The 24,194-nt window shown below is 35.7% G+C and overlaps 1 protein-coding gene across 11 annotated transcripts in view; it reads left to right on the plus strand.

Moving 5' to 3' along the window:
* MTBP (MDM2 binding protein) overlaps positions 1-24,194 on the plus strand; it is a 28,779-nt gene extending 4,585 nt beyond the window's left edge. For 7 of the 11 annotated variants that reach the window (XM_085572491.1, XM_077782268.2, XM_085572487.1 and 4 more), the window contains 16 exons: positions 493-610; positions 1,172-1,306; positions 2,100-2,194; positions 2,971-3,043; positions 4,615-4,732; positions 7,577-7,750; positions 8,889-9,002; positions 10,236-10,400; positions 10,767-10,860; positions 12,566-12,721; positions 14,975-15,070; positions 18,192-18,458; positions 19,655-19,886; positions 21,002-21,115; positions 22,794-22,859; positions 23,799-24,194. In XM_085572491.1, coding sequence (XP_085428617.1) covers positions 493-610; positions 1,172-1,306; positions 2,100-2,194; positions 2,971-3,043; positions 4,615-4,732; positions 7,577-7,750; positions 8,889-9,002; positions 10,236-10,400; positions 10,767-10,860; positions 12,566-12,721; positions 14,975-15,070; positions 18,192-18,458; positions 19,655-19,886; positions 21,002-21,115; positions 22,794-22,859; positions 23,799-23,834 — 2,053 coding nt within the window. In that variant the 3' untranslated portion in view covers positions 23,835-24,194. Of the gene's footprint in view, positions 1-492; positions 611-1,171; positions 1,307-2,099; positions 2,195-2,970; positions 3,044-4,614; positions 4,733-7,576; positions 7,751-8,888; positions 9,003-10,235; positions 10,401-10,766; positions 10,861-12,565; positions 12,722-14,974; positions 15,071-18,191; positions 18,459-19,654; positions 19,887-21,001; positions 21,116-21,785; positions 21,987-22,793; positions 22,860-23,798 lie in introns of those variants that run through there. The other 4 variants (XR_014953035.1, XM_085572486.1, XM_085572485.1 and 1 more) reach the window with 4 other exon arrangements.

The raw sequence follows: 24,194 nt of genomic DNA on the forward strand, positions 1-24,194 counted from the left end.
GTCTTCCTGTTCTGTTGATGGTGCTGATTTCTCTTAGAAGACAGACTGCCAGTAGAACCCACAGACACCAGCTGTTCTCTCTCTTGTTGAATTTGGAAAATGCTTGTGCTGCAGTCATCTCCATTTAGAGGGGTAACTACAAACCATCTGGACAGGCCAGTGATAGCCCCACTGATGGCTGCCAGGCTTTGCTGCAGCTTCTAGCACCCAACATTGCTAAACAGTACTTGCAACTTGCTATTGCCAGTCCTATTTGATGTCAAAGTTCTTTACTATCACTTTGATGGAGCATATGAACAACTTCCTTTATAGACCCTGAACAAGCAATTCTAGAATATTTTTTACTTAATGGAATATAAAACTTTATTGTCTGTCTTGACATACACAAGATTGTTCAGTGCTAAGAGGTCACAGGTGAATTCAGTCAAACTTCACTGCATGTTCATTTGTAATGCTAAATTCAGTAAGATTAATTCTTTGATATTCTTACAGTAGCTGGCAAAAGATTGCAGACTATCTGTCAGCAGACTTCGTATCATCAGATGATATCATGAATGTTATTGATTTAAATGAACTCTGGAGAGGAAAGATTCAGATATGGGAAAGAAAGGTAAAATAACTTTTATTTTATTATTATGGTGATTATTTTTTAAAGCATCTGTGTACCTCACTTAAAGCATTTATATTGCAGTGCATTTTATGCCTTAAGTCAAATTTAGTTTCAACTATGTAATTCAAAGTAATGTGTGATGTGTCTGGGTGGGTGGCAGGATGAAAGGGTAAGTGAGATCAATGCATCAAGATCTGAACTTCAGAAATCTAGATGCTCCCCTCTGAAATATTTTTCTTAAAAGTTACTGTTCAAAATTAGATTGTTTTGTATCTATCACAAATCATTGTCTTGTGACTGTAACTCATTGTTGCAAGCATATGTCTAATGTTTCTGCAAAACCCGAGAGGTTTGTGACATTGTTTACATTTTCATTATTATGGTTTTAGATTGAATAGTTGGTTATCTAAGTCTAGTATTTTTTCTTAGTTTTACAGATCTAATAAAAATAATATTAATTGTTAATTGTTAAAAGTAGTAACACATCTACCTGGCTAAAGAGAAATAATTTTTATCTCTTTTTGACACATTTATTGTCTTCTTCTTTTTTTTTTTTCCCAGTTTGGATCAGGAGTAGATTTTCCAGAATTCTGTATAAAGAGCACTTCAGCCAAGACATTCAGGACTGCAAATTTAAGGTCCCGCTTTGCTGTTAAAAAAGAGTGGCAATCAAGGAATACTGATACTTTGCCAGAAGCAAGTATTATTCTTGATCTTTCTTTGAGTTTTACAAGTCATCTGTTTTACTTTCTGGAGAAAATTACTAATTGGGGAAACCTTAGGACTGAAAGTTAAGTGTAGAAGTAATGATTGGATCAAATGGAGGAGTACTTCTACTCATATAGTATATATATATGTTGTCAAAAATCGTCCTTAAAACTTCACCTGTTTGTACTTAGGAATGCAATACCAGATTTTTTTTTCAAGTAGAAATCAAGACTTTGTTCACTTTAATACTCAAAATAGTTAAATTATGAATTCTGTATTTATCTAACCCTTCCCACTTAATTTAAAAAGTTTAAGTTCTTTTCCTTTTTCACTTTTGTTGTTTCATGTTTTCTACTGGAAGTAGGTAATTGATGGGAACTCCAGAATCATATGTATTAATGAAAACAAAAATGAGTGTTAGGAAAATTTGTATCAGTTTGTAGTTTGTTATTTTCATTGTTAAAACATGCATTTTGTATTGCATTTCTCTGTTCCTGGTAGATCATATTTTATTTTGGGTAAGAGTTAGAATTCATTTGATGCCCATTGTTGACATTCTACAAAGTCAGATTTGTTAAAAAAATTAAATACCTTCCTTTTTGAAATATAATTTAGTATAGTGTTATAAAATGTTTTTGTATTCCTTTATATCTCTTTCAGATGTTATCTGCAAGGGTAATGCCTCCAGCAAAATGCTCGAGGAACTTCTGCTGATATAACCTCCTGCATCATGTTATATTATAGTGTTATATATTTAGGTTTTTATTTGATCTCTTTTCAGGTTTTTCATTATTATGGTCCTGCACTGGAATTTTTACAGATGGTGGTGCTCTCTGATCTACCTTCCATTTTTATATCAGATCTGGAGTTTGAGCTGTATCCTTTTTTTAAGGATCTAAACTACTACTGATAATTGTCTATAGCAGAAAGAAAAAGATCAGCATCTACCCATGCAAGCAGCACAGATGAGGATAGGCAAGGGCTCATTCTGTGCTAACATGACAAAATAATCATAGTGATTCTTCAGAACTGGATGTTTTAATTTTGAAATTTAAATTACATTAGCAGTACCCATAGTGTTGATACTATTGCACATAAGTCTGTTGATGTGCATGATCTTTGTGGGAAAAGAATAGAGAAATGTTTATTCTGTGTAAGTTTAAAAAACGCCTCAAGCCCTTCTATTGAATGAATGTAGCATGCTTCACAATATAGGAACATTTGTTTACAAACCATGCTTTTATTGTGCAGTGGCAAAATCTATGGCAAGGTTTAGCAGGGGAGTTCTCTCTTGAGTGTATATGCTGCAGAGATCTCAAGCCATATTACTATTGTTTTTGAAAAGTATGTACTCCTGGTCCCAGTGTTGGTGTACCAATAATACCTTAGGATGTATAAGCCTGCTATGATTTTGAATATATAAATATCTGTTTCTGTCAGGCTAGAATAGAGATGTCAGTGGAGTATTTTGTCATATAACATTTTCAAGTGTATCACTTTACCTGTAAAGGTGAGTTTTTTATGTTTTGTGATACTGTAGTATCAAAATTTAGATGCTTGCAGTGCTTCTTTCAAATGATGGTAACCTGATTTGTAAAATAGAGGTGCAAAGTTCTTTGTGAAGATGAGATTCCTTAAACTGTTCTGTTCAGGAACCTGTCAAGAAAGAATACCAAGGAGACATCTGCACTGCTTTTGAATCAGATTTCTTTTCTCTCTGGCAAGGTAAAAACTTTTTATTTATGTATAGCATAAAAATGAAGGTATAAAAGATGTGGGAATAATATTTTTAAACCTAGCCTCTGTCTAAGCTTCTTCAAGATTTAGTTATAAAGCAAACATGGATTTCAAAGGTCCATGCTATACATACCCACTGAATAGTTTTCTCTTTATCTCAGCTAAATTTCAATCTCCTTAAACATTTTCTAATCCTATCCTGACAGATAATTTCTGTGCTATCATAATTGAGCTATTGATTTTTTTAGCAAAAGGCAGGCATGTGTGCAGCCTACAAAATGTATCTAGGTACTGTGAAATGGTAAGCTTTTTTATTTTATATGTGCATATTCTGATTTTGGATAAAAAGAGTTCATTAAACATTTACAGTCCTACTTTTTCCCTCCCTTTGCCTTTGAATGATAGTGAGATTATTCATAGCCAAAGTATTATTTTGAAGATGTTTTTCCTGAACATTCTATCACATTTACAAACAAGGTAATACATCTTGTTTAGGAAAGTTTTTTAGTGTTTATAAAATAAATCTATGGCATTCAAAATAAAACATGCACTTTGAAAATGGTGATACAGTTATTATAAATAATATATGTTTTTTGTTTATTGTGGACTTGGTATCCCATTATCAGGCTGTATGTTTCATTTTCAGTTTGTTATTTGGGTTTTTAGTAACTCTTTTTCTCCCCTGCTACTCCATTCTCCATTAGCTTAGCCAGAAAAGGAAAAGGTCCTTTTTCTAATGCTGTACCAAACATATCTCTTAAAATGGTTTTATATGAGTAAATATCTCAGGTAATCTTCAATTTGCTTAAGAACACTTGGTTATACAACTTTTACAATCAGAGAGCTCACATTTCTACTGGTGTTTTTAAAGAAGAAGCCCAAACAGTGAAAACACATTCTCAGGTTACTTTTTAGGGTCTGCGCATGTTGAATTGAATATATTTTGATAATAACAGTTTCTCATAGGGATTTTTTTCAGTCTCCTACTGGAAATATTGCACATTTGTAGGCTTTTCTAAAATCTGTAATAGCATTGCTTTATTCTTTGAGTATCCTTTGAGTATTCAAGTATTTCTGCAATTTTTCTGTTAGTGTTTATTGACCTGAAGTCTGTGTAGAAACATAGACATAGTGTAGTTTCTGGTTAAGGGACAGAGGTAATATGTAGGAAGGAAAAAAGAAAGAAACTATTTCATAGGAATGCAGAGTCACTGATGCTAACTATTCTCTTTGAATTCTCTTTTCATTCTGGATACTGCTCTACAAAAACATTTGTAGCCAAGTTATGAAGATACTTGCAATAGATAATAAATACCTTTTTATGTATGAAATGGAAATTCAGTAGTTAATGACCTCTCAATTGGACCAAAAAGCAATTTTTACAGCTTTTGTGTCAAATGCAGTTCCATTTTGATTGATGTGAATGACAGATATGTTAAGTGGAGATGTTTTTCTTCAATTAAGCTAGATTTGAAGTAATACTAAATCAGTAGCTCAAAATGAAGTGTAAAACAGATTTCATTAATGTTGCATGTTTTGTATTTGCTCTCCTTATTTAGGTGGGAGCTTTATTTACATTGCCATGTAATGTAAGCAGTGTAGTGATCCCCTCTCCTGCCCAGCTGAGCACTAAGAAATGGAAGGAATATATGGCTAAGAAACCAAAGGTCATTTCTGGTATGTGTATTTTGTATATGCGTGTGTGTGTGTGTATATATATATATATATATATATATATATATATATATATATATATATATGGTGAGTTTTTTCTGTACATTTGAGATTCTCTTTCTAACTTCAATTAAATTAGGTCAGTGATTGTAATCTTCATTGACACAAGAAGATGTGATGAACGCAAGTTCAGTTATGCAAACTTGTAGGAAGAATAATGGTAACACTATGACAGGCTTTGGGGAAACAAGGCATCTCCTTTAAACCATTTTTGTGTCCTGACTGTCAGTTAAGATCCAATTTCCACGCATCTTTCTAAAGTGATTGTACAATCCATGGCACAGAGGTTTATTTCTGCAGATGGAATTCCAGTCTGCTTCACTGAGGCGCTTCCGTTCTTGTTTAAGCATTTCCAGAAGTTCTTCAGTGCATTTGCATTTAATTTCAATCGCTTCCTGGGAAAATACAGACTATTAAGAAGTGCTGAATTCCTCCATTCACCTACTAAACCTGTGGTTGAGAATGTGCTCCCTGTAGGGCTGCAGTTATGGCAGCTGACTCTCACACCCTCTGCCAGTGCACAGAAATCTGTTTCAGAAAGTGGGAGAAGAGAATCAGAGCACACCAAGGCCAGGGGAAGTTTCTCAGTCAGCCCTGCAAGTTGGAGGCATTGTACAAGCAGTGACTGTGAGGTTTGCAGGCACTTGAAAACATCTAAGAAACTAAAAGAAACTTGGTGGTAAATCAATGCTTAAAGTACTTACCTAAGACACTGAAGTGCTGAATTTTGCCTTCTTTCATAATCTTGTTGTTTATACATAGTCTAATATGTAATTATTGTAGATTCCAAGGAACAGTGACTATTTCTGTTACCAACTTAAGACAATTTTTTAAACAAGTATGCAGATGAGGATGGATCGTATTGGTAACTGATATTTTTTCAGGTTTAGGGGAAGGAAAAATTTGAGAGGAATTATGAAGAGTTGTAGAAGAGGACAGAAGCTTAATTATGGAATGGGTGCTGGCAGTGTTGCTTTTTCCCAACCTGGAAATGAAACTTGAGATAATTTTAGGAAGGAGGTAATATAAAAGAGGATCTTTAATGAAGGCCTTCAGAGGCAGTTATGGAATAATGTCCACAAAAGCCCACCCCCCTAGGGGTGAGTACATTTATTGGTTTTAAGAAATTAGCATAATTTATTAAAAGCACTTAGGAGGACAAGTGGTAATGTAATATCCCCAAAGTCAAGGCCCTTCTCTGGAGCCCCCCTTCAGCACTAGTTGTACTTTGTCCATGAAAATCTATCTCAAAGAGTTGTTCTGGGCTTTGGTTCTCAGGAAGAGCCAAGGTAGCATGGGGCCTTGTACTTCCTGGGGCTTGGAGCTCTGGAATTTGTTTTGTCTTTCTGCTTAGGGAAAGGCCATGTAAAGGTACTGGGAAAATTAGCTACTAATACAATAGTTGACAGAGTTACAAATACATGTGTGAAGAATACAGAGAACATACATAAAAGCAAAACAGCAAAACCCAAGCGGCATCAGCATTATATAGATTTAAAGTTCTCTGCATGTTTGGAAGTGGTGGAATACAGAGGGTGTAGAGCTGGTCACAGCAGCAGCATTTGTATTTGTTAGAGAGATACTACTGATGCAGTCAAATGAGCACAGAATCCCCAGTGTCTGTAGGATATTTGTCCTGTGCTTCAGTGGAAACATTTTGTATAAGTATTAACTAGTTGTGATCAGTAATACACAATATGTTCTTGTTAGGCTTCTTGAGTAAAATTTACAATCGAAGGAGAAACACAGCTTTTTAAACAAATTTTCTTGTTTAGTTGAAAACTGTTGATTTTTTTAGTGGCTATCACTAATCTGACTGTACTAAGGATTTGTGAATCCTTAATCTCTTCTATCTGTGGGGAGGTAGAATTCTTGGTATTGGTAGTTCTTAAATACTAAGATTGAAATGCGAAATAAAAGTTTACTCCTCAGGAATCAGCTTTGAGATGCCAAGATAAACTGAAAAAGGAAGATATTTCAATTGACATGGGAAACAGGACAATATGACAACATTTATGGAATATTTTTTCTTTATTGTTCTTTTTTCTTTTCTAAATTGATGCATTGAGTTTTCCCCTCTTTTCCCATGTCCAACTATAAATTTTCAACAAACACAGGAATATATTATTTGTTGCTAATAAAAATTTATGATACTAATAAATGTTCCTGTAGAGTTAATTATTGTGACAGTACTGCAAATATCTTACGAAATTAAAATATTTGACTTTTGAAAGTTAGTACATCAAGAAGTATTTATTAGCTTGATTGCTATGTCTTCCAAGGTGCTAGAATTTTTTTTCTGTGTGAAAAGATAGCAAACCCATCCTTTCACTGTTACAGCTAGGTACCACATTAATTTACTTTCAAAACTGAATACTATATTTCAGTATTCAAAAATAGAATGTCTTTATCTTTCATCCAGACACAAGGGTAAAGCAGGGAGTGAAGGTTTTATTGATGAATAATGCAGTGTCCTTGGGAAGAGTGTGTACAATACTTCCTTTTCTTCTACAGTTGTATGTTTGTTCATTGAGCATTTAATTTATTTTGATGCACATATGCAAAAAAGCCTGTTTTTACCCAGCAGAACAGAAACGTCTTTGTTGTTTCATGGTAAAAAGGTAACTTTGGCAGTGAAAGGTTTGCCTGTTACTCTTGGTTGGTGGTTAGTAAGATTTCTCACAGAACAGAAGAAAGCAAATGAAAGAATTTTGATGGTGGATTATAGTTTGTTTCAAAGATGTTTTTCTGCAGGGGTTTTCCAGTTATGTCTTGATGTTTGTTAAGTTCCAGAAATTGAACTGAAAGGAGAATCTTGCCGATATTATTTCTTGCTACAAGGCAATGGCTCTGGAGGGTGTAAGGCAACCTTGATTCATTCAGCTGGCCAGATCAATGGGATGGCCACTCTTGCTGCAGTAAATGGAAAGCTAAAGGCAAAAACTGAAGAAGCAGAGTCAGGTAAGAGTAATGATTTATTTATTAATGAGTATCTGAATGCAGGCAAATGGTAAGTTCTTAAATTTCCTAAGTTCCTTTTATTCACTCCAATCAGTATTCAAAGGGAGAAAACAAAGAGGAATATTACATCTTTTGTGAAAGTGTCTTTTAAGAATATTTTTTCAGATCCATAAGAAAATATAGTAAGAGCTTATTTATTCACAGCATTTACTGCTACCATATTTTTAAAATTGACTATGCAAAGTTATTATCAGTCATTTCTCATAACTGAAATTAGTTGAAAATTGTTTATTCTAAAGGAACGTGCAGGTAATATTGCAAAACCAATTCATGAAAGCTTAAAGTTTTGAAAGTGTGTGTTGTCAATGTAAAGACTGAGCAACCCATGCCAAAAATCTAGGTAAATATATCTTGAAAGTCCTGTTTCGTTGATGATTTAAAATAAAAGCTGCAAGGCAGTGGACAAGTTGAGTTTTGTTATCACCTTCAGTCCGTTTGCCAATGTCCATGTTAGTACGAAGTGTTTAGGGTGTGAGCTGGCACGCCTATCCTAACTCCTCCACTAGGGAAGAGCAGGTATGCAGCCATTTATCATGGAGTAGTTGTCATGTTACAACTACACCTACCAGGTAACTCTACTGACTCCTGTGCTTGTTTAAATAACACTGGCAAAGAAAAGGAGCACAGTGACCTGCATTGTATCTGCTTAATTCCTTATTATTGAAATAAATCTGTGTATTATATGAGTGACTACTGAGCCATTTATCCTAATTAAAATCCCATTAGTACAGTGTCAGAAGTCTGAAAGTCCTTGACCATATGTTGGGAGAAAACTTTTCTTTCCTCGTAACAAACTTAGGATCTTTTTACCTTCTTTAAATGTTAGTCACGTTAATTGTGTTGTCATTATACTGGTTTTGTACAGAAATTCAAAAATACTAGTCAGGCATCTCTTTGAAATTATCCTCCTGGTGTTCAATTGGAATTAATTAATTTGTTTATTCAATGATTAGCCATAGTTGAAAGTCTGGTTGTTTCCTTTGAATATGAGATTTTTATGTTTCCTATGATTATACCTTCTATTAAGTAATTATTCCAAAGAGACATTTTTAATAAAAATTTGTCCTAATCTGTACAGACTTCTGTATTTCTGACTTTATCAAGTCTCTGCCATGCTATTATGGAGAGGAGATTGTACAGAGAGAAGCAAAACTGTCTCATCTCCAAGTGTTTGCCTTGAAGGAGTATCTCAGTAAGTAATGGGAAAGCTCTGGTAATTCTCAAACTAATATTTTAAATGTCTTTATTTCAAATTGGGTGGGATGGCTCACCTTACAAAACTGAAGTTGTTTGACAACCAAAGCGTGTTGATCACTGTGGAGAAATAGCAGAAGTTAGAAACTTTGAAGTACATCCATGATTATCTGTCAGATAATGTAAAATAGAACACTGAAGTAGTGTTGGTGGTTGTTATATGAATACTCTGAATTTTTGAGCATAGCATTGAAATAATTTTGTACAATTCTGTGATGATTTCCCCAAAATCCTTTACTGCTGGATAATATGCCTTCTACAAAAATAAGAGTTCTGGTTTGGGTTTTTCAGCTTTTTAAAACTTTATTATTTCTTTGAAAAGTCTTAAGGAGCAGAGGAAAACCATGCATTGGCAATTTGTTAGATTTATCATGGTGCATCATTTATAATAAAAACTTGAAGGATCATCCTTTTTAGGTTTTTATGACTTTGCAGAGAAGTACATTTGAGTGTCCTGATGTTTTTACATCTTAAGTCCATTGTTTAAGAGACTCAATTAAAAGAAAAAATGCTTCAGAGAGATTGGCTGGCTTATTGAAAATGGTATGCTGTGGAGGTAATTTAAGTATATTATCATTAACAGAATAGTACCTTAAAGAAAATAAGATTTCTGTAAGTAGTCTTGTCTCCCACCCCACACCCCCTGATAACTTAGTAATTTTCAGATTCCTGTCTGCTTCAGCCCTGAGGCTGGGTCTGCTTTAGAGCTTGTGTTTTAGTTTCCTTTGAGTGGGTCACCCATTTCCATTAAGAGACTGAGTAGGAGCAGTTGGGATTCACTGATTGTCCTAAATAATACCAGAAGTACCTGACCCTTGATACTATGACCAAAGAGACCAGAGCAGGCTCTCAGTTATACTGGAGCCCTTCACTTTTAGTCTCAGCAAGTCCAGGTGTTTGTCTCTGGGGGATTCAAACCTGGATATACTCAGAAATGCATACATTCAGACTGTAAAAACATGAATCACATGTGACTTCAGCTATTCTCACTGCTGTTTTTTCACTTGTCTTGGAATAAACCTCCCATATCTTACTGGTACAATGGTAAGTGTCAAGTTAACTTACTTGTGTTACTGGTTTTGGGTGGGGATTTTCTTGTGTAATTGTTTTTTAGCAGGCTTCTGTTCTTGTTACTTAGCAGATGCAGTACCTTTTATTTTTTCTTTTATAGAGAGAAAGGAATTGACTAAGCAGCCTGTAGTTATTTCTACCAATGAGTTTAAAAGCTTATTAAAACTCACAAGAGAATGTTTTTTGGACCTGTGCAGCACTAGTCTTCCTAAACCTGTTCTACAGAAGGTCTGCAATAAAACCAGGTCATGCACTGTGACTTGTGGTAAGTATTTTTATTTACAGACTACACTGTTTATTTTGCTTGGATGTATTCTCATACTGGTCATAAATCTTTTAGTAAAAGGAGTAAAGTCTCTTTACCAAAAGAGAAAAGCATGGAAGGAAAAGTAAAGTAGCTTTTTAGGCTTATTTTGCAAACTGAAATTACCCTTGCATTACCTAGTTCCTTTTTCTACCTTGATGAAAAAATTGTCCAGAGAACATTTCTGATTGCATCACCAGATAGATTTTTATTTGCATACTTTTAGAGATATACATTGAAGAATATCTATATATAAAGGACTGTATATCTATTTATTTAAGGAATAAGGTTCTTCATTTAGGATTATCTAACATGTATTTCTTTTAGAGCCTGATTTAATAGAGCCTAATCCATTGGAGTGGCCAGAAAGACATGTTCTTCAGAATTTGGAAAACTTTGAAAAAAACAAACAAAAAATGAGGTAATAATGAAATGCTGGAGATTTTCTTTGGAGTAGCCATTGAAATTTACTATAGAGGATCTTTATATGTTGATAACCATAGTGTAAACTGTTTACACATATTGATAATCTTTCAAAGAAAATATTGCTTAAGGCTAAAACTATTTTTCTGTCAATTTCCAAGGGTATAATTTCTTCGTATTTAAAGAATTATTATTTTGATTTTTATTGACTAAATGCAACTGGAAGCTAGCTAAAAGTATAATAGTTGTAAAATTAAATTACCAAAATGCCACTTCTAGAAAATAGTAGCCATGGTAAGAAAACCTACAAAAGCTTTTCTTTCTCCCAACATACCCTAAGTAATAGAGATAATTTAGCTGTTTTTGTCAACATGTGCAATGAGATCTAATCTGCTCATATTTCCTAAATAGTTTCCTAAATCATATATCAATAGCTGATAGTCAGTAGTTGATACCATATATCAAGTAGTCAATAGTTGATATCATATATCAAGTAGTTTTGCAGTCAAAGAGCCTATTTGCTTTATGTCTGAAATTTATAATTAGTTATGTTTTGCCTTCAGTACTGTTCAAATGAAACCCATAGATGTTTGTGTCACTTAAGACAGCCTCTTGATTTCAGTCCAGCTTTCACTTTTATAAGACTTGCCAAGGAGTGTTTAGGTTGGCCATTAGAAAAAGGTGTTTTACCCAGGGTGAACAGGCTCCCCAGGGTAGTGGTCACAGCACCAGCCTGGCAGAGCTCAAGAGGAGTTTGGACAATGCTCTTGGACACATGGTTATGACTCTTGGGGATGTTGCTGTGCAGGGCAGGAGCTGGACTCAATGATCCTTGTGGTCCCTTCCAGCTCAGTTTATGCTGTGATTATGTGACTTAATGGTCTTTGGTGTTGATGTCCTTGCTGACAGACCTGTCAAACCAAGTGTCCAGCTGTCCTTTTCTGAGTCACTTCATCCCATTTCTCTCTTTCAAGTACTGTAGTTGGCCATGGCTTGGATTGGAATTCTCCATCTGATAAATTCTCACATTAGCTTTCTCATGGTGGTATTACTATTATCATCATCATCATTATTACTATTATTGGCTTTTGTTTCTCAGGCAGGCAAGTTCTTCCTTTTAATTAGCTGTTGAAAAGATTCCTGAAGGACTTTTCTGTTAAATAGTCAATGTTTATTTTATTGCTCATAATTTGAGCTGAGCATTTTTCTTATCCTGCATCAGGATACAGTATGTTTGTTTGTTACAAAGGGAGAAAAAAGGGAGAACTTTGACATTCTTGATGGAAGACACTAAAAAAAAGAGTGGAAGGTTGCATGCAGTAGTGGCTTTATTGTTCCTTTGCTAGATATTGTATATTTTTAATTTTTTTTAAATGGGAACCAATTTTTGGTTGGTCAAAAAAAATAGAAAAAAGAGGTGAGTAATCATCTTCCCATGTTGTGTTTAATAACCAAGCTCTAAATTCTTGAAGAAATTACTTTCTTCAGTTGAATTTTAGAGAACTTGCACCAATTATCATGTTCTTTATCATGAACATTTTTGTGAATGTTCTCAAGAAGCAATTTTGTTCATTTTACTTTGGTACTAGTTTAATTGCTTGAGAGTAGCAATGATTTAATATTTTTTTAAATGCCATGAGTTTATTAAAAAAAAAAAAACAAACCTGTCTTAGATTAGTCTTTGCTCACTGCCTTTTTTCCAGAGTTCCTCTGTTTGCACATTCACCTGAGCAATTGCTGGGGCATAAAGACAGCCAGCGGGAGTCGCTGACCTTGCTGGATGCTAAAGAGCTGCTCAAGTATTTCACCCCGGAAGGGCTGCCCGTGGGGGATCTCCAGCCACTCCAAGTTCCCAAGCGGTATGGTCAGCCTGGTAAAGCCACTGAAGACCAAACTCAGAGCTGGTGCAGGGAGATGTAAATAAAGGTGGAATGGGAGTCAAAAAATGGCCTAACTGGATTTGAGTTTGTAACATCCTTACATCATATGCCTGCCAGTGAAATCATCTGTTCTGGTCTCCAGTCAGTATTGCTATTTAGTTCTTTCAGAATCTGAAATGGCTGAAGATTATGGTCTTGGTCATAGGCATTTAAATAACAAAATCATCACCTGAAGCACAATTGTGTTACTGGTAGAGAGAGCCCTGCCAAGCTGCTGCTGCCTTGTGTGTCCATTTCCAAAAGAGTATTTCTAGTAAAGCAGAAGCTACTGTGGTAGAGCTTTAATTTTTTTGGTGTGATTTCTTTCAGTGAAGGGGAGTCTAGGTGGGAAGACAAAATAAGAAAATAGCTGAGCCTATTTAACTGTGTTTGTCTCCTGTCATGCTTTTTATGTGGTAAAGTGCTTCTTGAAGGAAACTTACATACTCTGGTGGCTTTGCAAATATTCATTCTTGGTGTGTATTAGTGTACTAATACTTAGTATATTAACCACTGCTTTTTCAGCAGGAAGATAGCTACATGCAGTTACTGGAATAATTTTCAGGATCTGAACATCTGTTAGAGTTAAGGCCAGACTCTATAAGAGTCAAATAGTGTTTGTAGAAGCAGAACCTGTACTATTTGTGCAGTGTGTCACAGACTGCTAGGTAGGCAAGACAGTCTTTGCAGTCACTAAAATTATATTTGTTGACCTTTTGAATACTGAATAATAGAAACTATAATGCAATTATTTGATACAACCCTTCAGACTTCATTATACATAAAGGATACAATCCTTTTTCAGACTTCATTATATGTAATAAAAGTGTGAGGGAAAGGTTCTGTAATACTTTGGATTTTCTGTAGGAATTTTGAGACTTCTGTAAAGTAATTGCTGAAGTTTTGAAACTAAATTGAATATGTTCTGAGCAGAGAATTCAAGCAAATTAGAAACTATGCAGTAAAGATTTAGAATCTCCTTCTGGGTAGTTAATGAGTGCAGAAGATTTAGAATTGTAGATAAAATATTTTCCTTCCAACTAGTTGTGTGGGAAAGAAGTGAATAATTTTTCACTAAAAAGATCTATATTTTTAGTCTTTGATTTTTTCCAAAGCCTCCAGAGAAGCACTATAGCATAGAATACCTTGAGTGTTCTGAATGATTTGCTTTGAGCTAGAGATGAGTGAGATCTGAATTTGAATTGAGTCCAGCAGACCACTGTACTCTGAGCTGCTCACTCCCCTAGCAGATGCTCTGACTAAATTCCCTGGAATTTTGAGGAGCTTTGCATAGTAGGTGATCCAGAGCAGTGAGTATGGACCCAAGGATCTTCCTGACCAGCAGAAGTATTTTGAGAGAAACTGGTGAATTAAAGGCATGTTCCCTTGTTTTCTGTGTTTGAGCTTAGATAGAATTTTGATAGATTATAGTTTTGGCTGACAGTCTTTCCAAATTATCATTTTGCTAGATTCAGTATCACATTATTCCTGGATGTTTTTCTCAGATTATTGCAGTGAAAATGGTGCAGTCTGTATGAATAAAATTTGATGCAATGTGTAAGTTTCAGATTCTGTTACATCTTGCCTGTGTGTCTTCCCTTCTTTAGAGATAAATGTCAGTGTATGTAGAGATCTGGCAGCAAGATCTTTCTATCTGCCTTGCTATGGCTTATTCCCTTGAAGTACCCTCAAACAAATACACTCTTATGATTTAGCTGCAGAGAGTTACTATCTGGAATTGAAATATCCCAAGGATCAAGCCATTAGTTCTGAAGTCTGGGAAAGATGAGTGTTAGGTGAGGTAACAGTTTGAAGCTAAAGGGAAGGAATTCACTGCTTACAGTGCATGATTGAGAAATGGGAGGTCACTTTCCAGTTCCTCTCAGTTCATTCAACTACTCAGGTGTCCTTTATATGATATTTGCCTAATTTTATTGATAAATTGTTTGGAGCAGTGACCTTAACCATCTAAGAAACGCCTGAGAGCTTCTGTAACAATAATAGCTCAGTAGGAATTATTTGAACTTAAATTCTCACATCAATACTGTTTAATTTTCCATTGATGCTAGGGGCTTAGCTGCAAGACATGCTGTTTTGATCTTCCTATGTCAATGCATTTGTTTCTGATTTTTGGAAGTATAATTTATCCTGATGGTAACTGGTTAAAATAGATCTTTGTTTTTGTCCTTTCAGTGAAAATGCATTTCTTTTGACACCAGAGCTTACTCCTCGAAAACTCAGAAGTTTGCCTTTTGAAAAAGCAGCTGGATGCCATTATCATGGACTTGAGTAAGTTTCCTGTTTTCTTTTCCCAGATTTATTTTTTTAGTTTCCAGTCTAGGTATAATTAGAAATGTTTCAAGCAACATGTTAAGGGCATGTTAATTACAGTTTAAATGTCACAGGTTTAAATTGCAACATTCCTGTCTTGATGGTAGTGTAGAAATATTGAAGGTCTCTTTTTCTCAGTTGTACTGCTTTATCTATTCTCAGTGTCTCTGAAAATTTTAATTCAGAATGAAAAATGGCAAGGGAATTAGGGAAGATGCTTTAAGTACATACATAGTTTCTTCTTTGATATTTAATTGTAGACACTTTCAGACTAGTCAAGGGGTTTAGTGAGACCTGCTGTGATGCTACTACCTATATGTTCAGGGAACCTGGAAACATCAGGAGGCAAGTGTTGGTAACAATGTTCAAAAGGATCCCTACAGCTAGGACTGTTAGTCTCAGCCAGCCAGCAATACTGATTTGTCAAAGCAAACAAATGGGCAAACTGTCACATAATGTAGCTGTATAAAAATAATTTAGAAAAATACAAATATTGACATTGAGGAATAAAGGAAAAAGGCTATAGAAATGCTGGAGTAGATAATTAAGCATATTTCTTCCCTACAAACGGTCTTATTGCAGTATATATTAGTAAGGGCAGTGGATACCAACCATAGTTGGTTCAGTTTTTGTGCAGACTTCTGTTGCCTCCTAAAATCACATTTTCAGATTATCAGAATTGACTAACAATGCTGCTGGTATTTTTTTCCCTATCTATTTTACAAATAGTTTGATTAAGCCTGTGTTTAATATTTGGTAATTTTAGCCAGGTTCTCTAGGGCAATGAAGCACTCCTATCTCTTTAGTTATCTCTTTTTCTAAACAGCAACTCATGAGCCTGTTAGCCTTTTTAGATTTGTAATAAGTGTCACAGAGAGGCAACTGGGTAGAAAAGAGAAATGCATATGGTAGGTGTGGGAAGAAACCACTTTTCTGTTGTCTATTGCTATGTGGTACCTTGCTGCCCTGCCTGACCTCAGCAAAGAGTGTGCCTGAGATTTCAAATTCAGCACAGCACAGCTTGTGCTGCCTCTTCTCCTAGCAAAAGGTGACAGATATAGACCACAGGGAGACCTAGATATTGTGGAGAGGTGGAAGATCCTGGCATATTAATATAGCAGGGGCAATGTGTAGCAGTATGGGAGGGAAGCAGTAGAGTGGGAGGTAATGTATGACCAGAACATATTGTAAGAAGAATTTTGTGGTTATGGGGCAGATGTGCTTGCTACTATGCAGTTTCATCTGCCCAGCTGCTGTATTTATATTTGGAGGTAAAGTCTTGCCAAAAAAGCAAGGAGTAGCAGTTGTCTTAGAATGGCTTGAGTTGGAAGGGACCTTAAAGATCATTTAGTTGCAGCCTCCCTGCCATGGGCAGGGACACCAACATCCCACATCTTTTTCCCCAGAGCTGCTCTTAATTAATCTTTCACTCAGCCTGTATTTGTGCTGGCATTGCCCTTACCCAGGTGCAGGACCTTGCACTTGGCCTTGATGAACCTCATCAGGTTTGCACAGGGCCACCTCTCAAGTCTCTGGATGGGATCCCTTCCCTCTAGTGTTGACCATGCCACAGAGCTTGGTGTCAATGGCAAACTACTTCCTTGAAGTCCAGGGTGAGCTTACTTTGTGCTCTCCTTGCTGCCCTGAGATCTCAAACTCCACTGTTTAATGGCCACTGCAGCCAAGGCTGCCCTTGAGCTTCACGTTCCCCACCACCCCCTCTTTCTTGGTGGACACAAGGTCCAAGATAGCATCTCACCTCACCTCACCTCACTCAGAGAAGAAAGTTACCAGTTCATTCCAGGAGCCTCCTGGATTGCCTCTGTCCTAGGTATTAGCCCTCCAACAGATTATTGGGATGGCTGAAGTCCTCCATGAAGACCAGGACTTCTGAACGTGAAGCTGTTCCTATTTATGATTAAATCAAATTTTTGGTGTAATGAACACGTCAGACACTTGAATGCTGTTTTGCAAAGAGAATGCAATTCCTATTAAAGCAGTGAGTAAAATGGCAATTTAATTTCTAAAGTTAAATAGATTTTTTTATCTTTGTAGGGTATGTGACTACTCAGGGGACTGAGAATATAAATAAGAAAAATTAAATACCTTGAAATTTTTAAGTTCAGACAACTTAGTCTCTTATCACATAATGAATTTATTTCTAGTGGAAAGTCTTCCCCAACTGTAGAAATGGATTAATCAGCCAGCTATTAGAAAAATTAATCTGTCTCTGAATATGAAAATACTCTGAAGAAAGGGGAAACATCAGAACTAGCAATTTAACATGACTCCATTTAAGAGATAAAAGTAAAGAATATGTCTTGCATTCCTAAGAGTAGCAAACATTGCTGAGCACTTTGAAGGGTGGGCTGAGCAATAGCTCACACTGCTCAAAACAATTTGTAACAAAGAGGCTGAAATAATACAGGATTTACTGTTACCTTTCCCTGCACTACACTAAGTGACTGGGTGATGAAACATTGTTCTCTTGCAAGGAATCCTGGAAATCATTTATACTAGCGAAAAGTTAGTTAAGACACATTTTGTGATACCTCATGTGTATGTTTCACTGAGTTAGCACTTGTTCATTTCTTATCTTTCAGCCCCACTGTAATCAATACAGTTTGTGCTGTTGATTTGGTTGATTAAACCACTTATTCATTATAGTCAATAGGAAGCGTGTGCTTGTTAAGTGCTAGTTTTTTGTATTTTTAGTACTTAAAAAATGTGAATCTCTCATACAACAGTGTTTATCTCAGACAAAGCTAAAAGTTGCATTTCAAAGAGTTTGTTGAAGGAAAAAATTCTGCTAATGTCCATGGAAATCTTATAAGAACAGGATAAAGAATTACAAATAATATATAATTCACTTCCTTTGTTGGAGTTAGACTTAAATATAGCAAAATCCATCAGGCAAATATTAATTTACTGAGCTGTTAAAAGTTGTTTTTCAGAACAGTATACCAGTTCAAATAAAAAAAAGGTTTTGGAGTTTACATGACTGTCAGAAGCAAGTTTTCCTGATTGTAATAAAGCAGAGACTTTCTCTCACAGGTATCTCACCCAATTTCAATTTTAGATATTGTCTTGATAACAGAAGGGCCTTGGAGAGAGATGTGGGATATGCTGAACTTCAAACTCGTCTTATTCGCTATGAAACTCAGACTACTTGCACCAAGGAGTGCTGCCCTGTGCCACTTGTCCTGAGTCCTCTGCCATCTCCTGCAGTCTTGTCAGAGCCTGGAAGTGTCCCTGATGGAGAGACTTTACAAAGTGAATTCAAAACAGAGACATCAAGGCTAAAACGCAGATCAAAAGACCTGGATTACTTTTATCCCAAGAAAAGGTAATGCACTGAATAAAATGAATCTTTAGCATGAAATGTTTCAGTAGTCTCTTGTGAGCTGCATCTTTTCTTTCATTTCAAAATGTTTTAGTGAAGTTATCTAGACAAACATTCTACTTGTTTAATCCTCTTCTGTAGGTTCATTTTTTTTTTTAAGTGTGATTTCGCATCAATGGCATTAGATTAATCAAAACTATGCAGCACAAGCACGCTTTATTTAACGGATTTGGGGTTATATCTTGCAATCTCAAGTGCCTTTGAAAAGATGACAGCCTCATCTAGGACTAAAACAGTCAGTGCTCCTGTACTACGAGTGAACAACTAAAAGTTTAGAAAGCCAAAAATTGTACAAACAGAATAATTGAATTTCTAATCCAAAGGATTTCTGGCATAAGATGACCTACCAAAATTCAATTTTATTGTCAGTCTTGTTTATTAAAGTCTTTTCTGGAAGTTTAGTTTTTATGTACTTTGCTTTGTCCTCACTCTGAAGATGCAAACTCTGTCACTGAACAAGAGCTGCTAAGTAACACTATTTCCAAATTCACTTTTTTACTGTAATACTTCACTTCTTCCTTATTTCCAGTTTGATACCCTTTGCATTCTAATCACAATAAGCCTTTAACAGAGGTGTGGTTTTAGAAATATGTATGTATTTTGCAGGTTACTGAATAGCTAGAAAAGAAGTTGCAATTATACTTAACATTTTTAAATTGGAGTTTGGAATTACTAATGCTCTTACAGTTGGAGGATCAAGGATTACAATGTTCCCATAGAATTTTAATGCCCAACTTCTTGTAGTTAAAGATGAGTTGTGACATTCCTATAGGGCCAAGAGAAATTTGATAGTTTCAAGAAGTTTTGTCTCATCTGAAGACTGGAGGCCAATTCTCTTCCTAAGAGTTTTATTTTCTTAGTTACCCAATTTCTTCAATTTCTTTCTAGACCTTTTTAATCAGAGGTGCAATGGGTCTATGTATCAGAGCCCAGTCCAATCAGCAGAGTGTTCTTCTAATACAAAAAATTTTGCAGAATAGAATCCTGTCTTCCTGTCTGCTGTTGTCAGATGTTGTTTGAAGGAATGCTCAGTACTTACTGCTCTAAAGCAGCAGCCTCTCTAGCAGAAGCAATGGCACTAAGAGTCGGTACAAAACCTGAAAGTTATTTTTATTGGGATTTTTTGCTATTCTTTGTAGGCTAACTAAATCTGAGAGTTCAGACTCGCTCCTGTCTCAGGCAAGTGGAGGCAGCAGGAGTCAGTGTGCAGTCGCTGTGACGAGGAAGCGCTCAGAGAGATCCGTGTCTGTGGCTGCAGCGCCAGCGAAGCTGCCCGGCCAAGGCCACGGAGCAGCCACCAGCACTGGCTCAGCTGCAGAGCCTGAGGCTGCAAAGCCAGAGAAGGAGTCAAGATCCCAAAAACACACCAGGGTAAAAACCTACCTTGTTCTCTCAGTGAAGAAGAGCTGTTTAACTTCTTTCTGTGGTATTTGATTTGTAAAAGAGTTTTAACTGAAGGTGAATTATCTTCATCTGTATTTGTTACTGAATTTAATTCTGTTCACTTGTGTAAGTAAATCCTGAAGTCACTGAGGAGAGTGCTGCAGAAACAAAGAATGAAAAAGTGTGCAAAGAAAATTTTATCATGCCCAGAAAATTAAGGCTGAGAGAGATAACAACGAGGAATAAAAAAGGTGGAAATGAATAGCAATTCATAGGACTTATGAGATATAGATGATTAATGTAAAACCTAAAGGCACCAAAGAGATATATGTTCTGGAAGGGTCAAAAGCATTGCGGAGGAACATACTAGTCTGAGAATAAAGAGATTCTTGTAGTTCTATAAATCCATTAATTGAGATAGCAGTTAAATAATTTTGTGGAATAATGTTTAATTAATAACTGTGCATATTAGGAATGCCTCTTCTAAAATACAATACACAAAACTGTTTCTGACATGGTGATACAAATTTTAAATTAATCCCAGGGTAAAAGGAGAACACTGCAAGAATGTTAAGGTACTGTCAAAGGCAAGTTGGAATAGTCCAAGGAAGCATAAATTGGTGTGATTCATTCAGCTCTACAGCAGAGTTTAAACATCTCTGATGTAAAGAATGTCAGAGGAAATTTTCTAATGAGATTTTAGTGTCAGATTTTTAAGGTAAATATTTTTTTAATATGTATGCATCAAACAAGGGAATATCAGTACAGCAAAAAGTGATCATTTTATATATATTATTTTGGAGAAGAAAAAACCCAATATAATACTGACATCTTTTTTATCTTCCAAGCTCCATTTGACTGTTCATTGATCCTTGATATGTAAGCATTTTCTTAATTTTTTTAAAATTAAGGAAATGGAAATAGATTGTTAAATAATTCTGCTTCAGTTCAGGCAGTGAGCTGATCACATTTGGCAATAGATTAAAGACAGACAAGATCACAAAAGATCAGGTTTTCTGTGTTGGTCTTTTTTGCTTCCCTTGGACAATTTTTTGTGTCAATAGTTGGGATGAACTTCTGAGTGTGTTTCTTCTGTTTCCAAGATGCTGAAGGAGGTAGTTGCTAAGACTCTTCAGAAACATGGAATTGCAGAGGATCATAAGTGCTTTGCATCATGCAGCCAGCGTCTATTTGAGATATCAAAATTCTACTTAAAGGTAACTAGAAGACACACTCTTACAGTTCTTTATTCTTAGTTAAGTGAAGCCATCCTGAATAAAACTTGAGATAGCATGTGGGATATTCAGAGTTGATTAAGCTAATATTTCCTAATATTTGACAGTGGTGTGTTAGTAATGTGTAGATCATGTGAGGAGACCTTTGGACTTTTTGTCAAATGGAGAAGGTAGTTTTACAATATAGTTTGGTGGAATTTTGCTTGTTTTAAAACCTTCTAAAGCAGTAGCCTTTTATACATAGTGAAATAATATGCTAAAACATGGACCTGGTAGGTCAGGTCACTCTTAGAGCTGCAACAGCTAAGGAGGCAATAGAGTATCTCCCAGCTGCAGCTGTGACAGCTCAGCATTCTCCCTTGTTCTAAGGTTGTTGGCTCAATAAGTAGCTTACAGAACTGACTCAGAAATTGCAGTTCCCTGACATGATGTGCTCTATTATCTAACACATACTGGTTCAGCAGCACCCTGTAGAATTGCATCAACCTCATGTTTAGGGAGAGATGAGAATTTTTTCCACAATATCTAGGAGACTGTGAGTAAATGCTGAAGCCCATGTTACTGTGTCTGAGCACAAAATAGAGTTAATTACAGTATGGAGTGATTAAAAGCTATTGCTCACAAGCTGAGCTGCTGTTCTGTTCATTTGCAGGTGTTTAACCTACCACTATGGGCGAACCAGCTCAGTTTAGTCACCTTCAGTAATGGTGCTTTAAGCTAAAAAAAAGTTGAACAGGGCTGGATGCTTACACAATCGAGAACATCTTGCTGATAAGCACCAACCTTAAATAATTGGAACACAGTTCTGCAGTCATTCTGTAAGTGCTCCAAAAATCTCCCTGAAATATGCCCTGAAGGAAGATCTCCTAATCCAAAATCAGAAAGGACTGCATGTAGGGATATGTGAGTAGAGCAAATCAGGGTTTGTGGTTCCATTTCAAGTAGAAAAGGAAAAGGAAGAATATGGCAATGATCCTGTCCTTTCTAGAGAGAAGTGTCACAGGATTCTGTTCTCCTGAGCTGTCTTGCAGCTCCAAGTCTGTGAGAGTCCTTTGAATCCTTTTGTGTGCTGCATAATTCAAAGCATGGTAACATAGACATAATTTTCCTCTGGAGACAAGTAGTAAATGCATTTTATTTCTCTCCAGGCAATGTTTTGTTCTTGCTTTGTTTAAAAGAGTAGATTAGGTTGGACTCATTAAATGGACTGCAAAACAGAAATGCCATTCTAGATTTTTCCCTTTTCTGCACTGGTTTTCTTTTCTGATGTCTGCTTCTCTGTTCTTTGCCAGAACAGGGTAAGTTCACAGCTGATTTTCATGTTTATATAGAAACAGGATTTCAGTCAAGACTGTAAGAACTTTGAATATCATTGAAGAAAAAAATTCTGGAAATTGTGCAGAAATATACAGAAGTTTAGGAAGACTCAGTCATAATTGAGTACTAGGTTTGGGCTGCTGTAAGGAAATCTGCAACCCAAAGGAATAGATTTAAATTATTTTCCTTTTTTTATTAAAAAAGCAAAGGCAAATAATTCTTCTGTTGCCTAAACAAGGTGATAAAAGTGTAACACTGCCCTGGTTATTAGGGCTCTTATAACCCAAAATTCGAGTGACCATATGAGTTTACTGACTTCTGTGCCTTTTTGTTTCATATTTAGGACCTTAAAACTTCTAGAGGACTTCTTGATGAAATGAAGAAAACAGCCAATAACAATGCTAAACAGGTAAGACCATGTGTTTATTTGTTCCGTACAATAATCATAAATTAGATGGAAAAATTTGAACTGAGATAGGTAGGTAATAGAACAGACTCCCAAGAAAGCTGCTAGATTCCCAGAGAACTTATTCTATAAGAACAGTATTGGCTGTGTCCTGTGCTATATTCCTTTGTAGATTGCTTTGTATGGTTGATAAGGTTTCAAAACTTATATGGGTTATGATGTTTGGTGTTGACCTGGGCTATTGTGCTGATACACTGCTTCTTACCTCCATCTTTGGGCAGAAAATTGGTAGTTTTTTTGTAGATTTGCTGTTGGCAAAAGGCATTAAAATTGGTGTTCTAAACTGCTTACATCTCCCTGTATTAGAGAGTATTTTGAAATTACTTTACAAAATATAATTGCCAAGGACTAGTCAATGGTCTGTACAACTGCCCTGTTTGGAAAGCAGCAGTGATAATGTTGGTAGATTCAGCAGTGAACAAATTATCCTTCATTGCTTTCTTCTCTGGCATTAAGAACTTTTACTGCTGGAAGCATGAGCTGCTTGGCATTATGTGCACCTTCTTGCTGGTATATGGAGAGAATGGGGTGAAGTATTTCAGTCCAGGCGTTCTAAAAATGGCTTTTCCTAAAGACAAAACATTCTGTAAGATTAAATACAATTCTAGGGTAATGCTGTTTCCTCTCAGATTATTAACAATATTTTCTCGTCTTGAGTAGTTTGCTTTTAAATCCTGTTTAGTAAATACTACACAGATGGTAGTATTGTATATGGTATATATGGTGATATATATATACACAAACATATATAGTGTATATGGTGATAGAGGACTAAAGAAAGAATTGATAAAGTCTGTGAGATTGATAAAGTCTCTCTGTTATTAATTTGCTTTCAAAACCAGGAGTTATGTAAATTGTTTGCTGTCTCATTTATTTGCCTAGGTGATTGAATGGGTTTTGGAGAAGAGTAGCAAGTAGAAGCACTGTGTGGATTCTAGTCACACCTTCCCAGGAGCTGTGGAGACAGAGCACTTCTGACTTGAGAAGCATTATACTGCCCAAGGCACATACAGATCTGCACACTGGGAGGACTTTGGTCATAGTAGTTATATCAATTAATTCTTTAAGCACAAGAGCAAAGTTGGAAACTTTTTATACTGAAAGTTTTAATTTTTTTTTTAATTCAAATGAAAAGAGGTTGTATTTTATATGTGTATTTATTATGTTTGTTAAAAGGAATATAGCTTAACTTGATTTACAAAGCTTTCTATATTTTTCAACCAATGTATTTGGTTTTTATATCAATAAAAACTCCTACATATTTAATTTTGGTAACTA

This window comes from Lonchura striata, chromosome 2 (assembly GCF_050655825.1).
Source record: "Lonchura striata isolate lonStrDom1 chromosome 2, ASM5065582v1, whole genome shotgun sequence".
In the NCBI taxonomy this organism is placed as follows: Eukaryota; Metazoa; Chordata; class Aves; order Passeriformes; family Estrildidae; genus Lonchura; species Lonchura striata.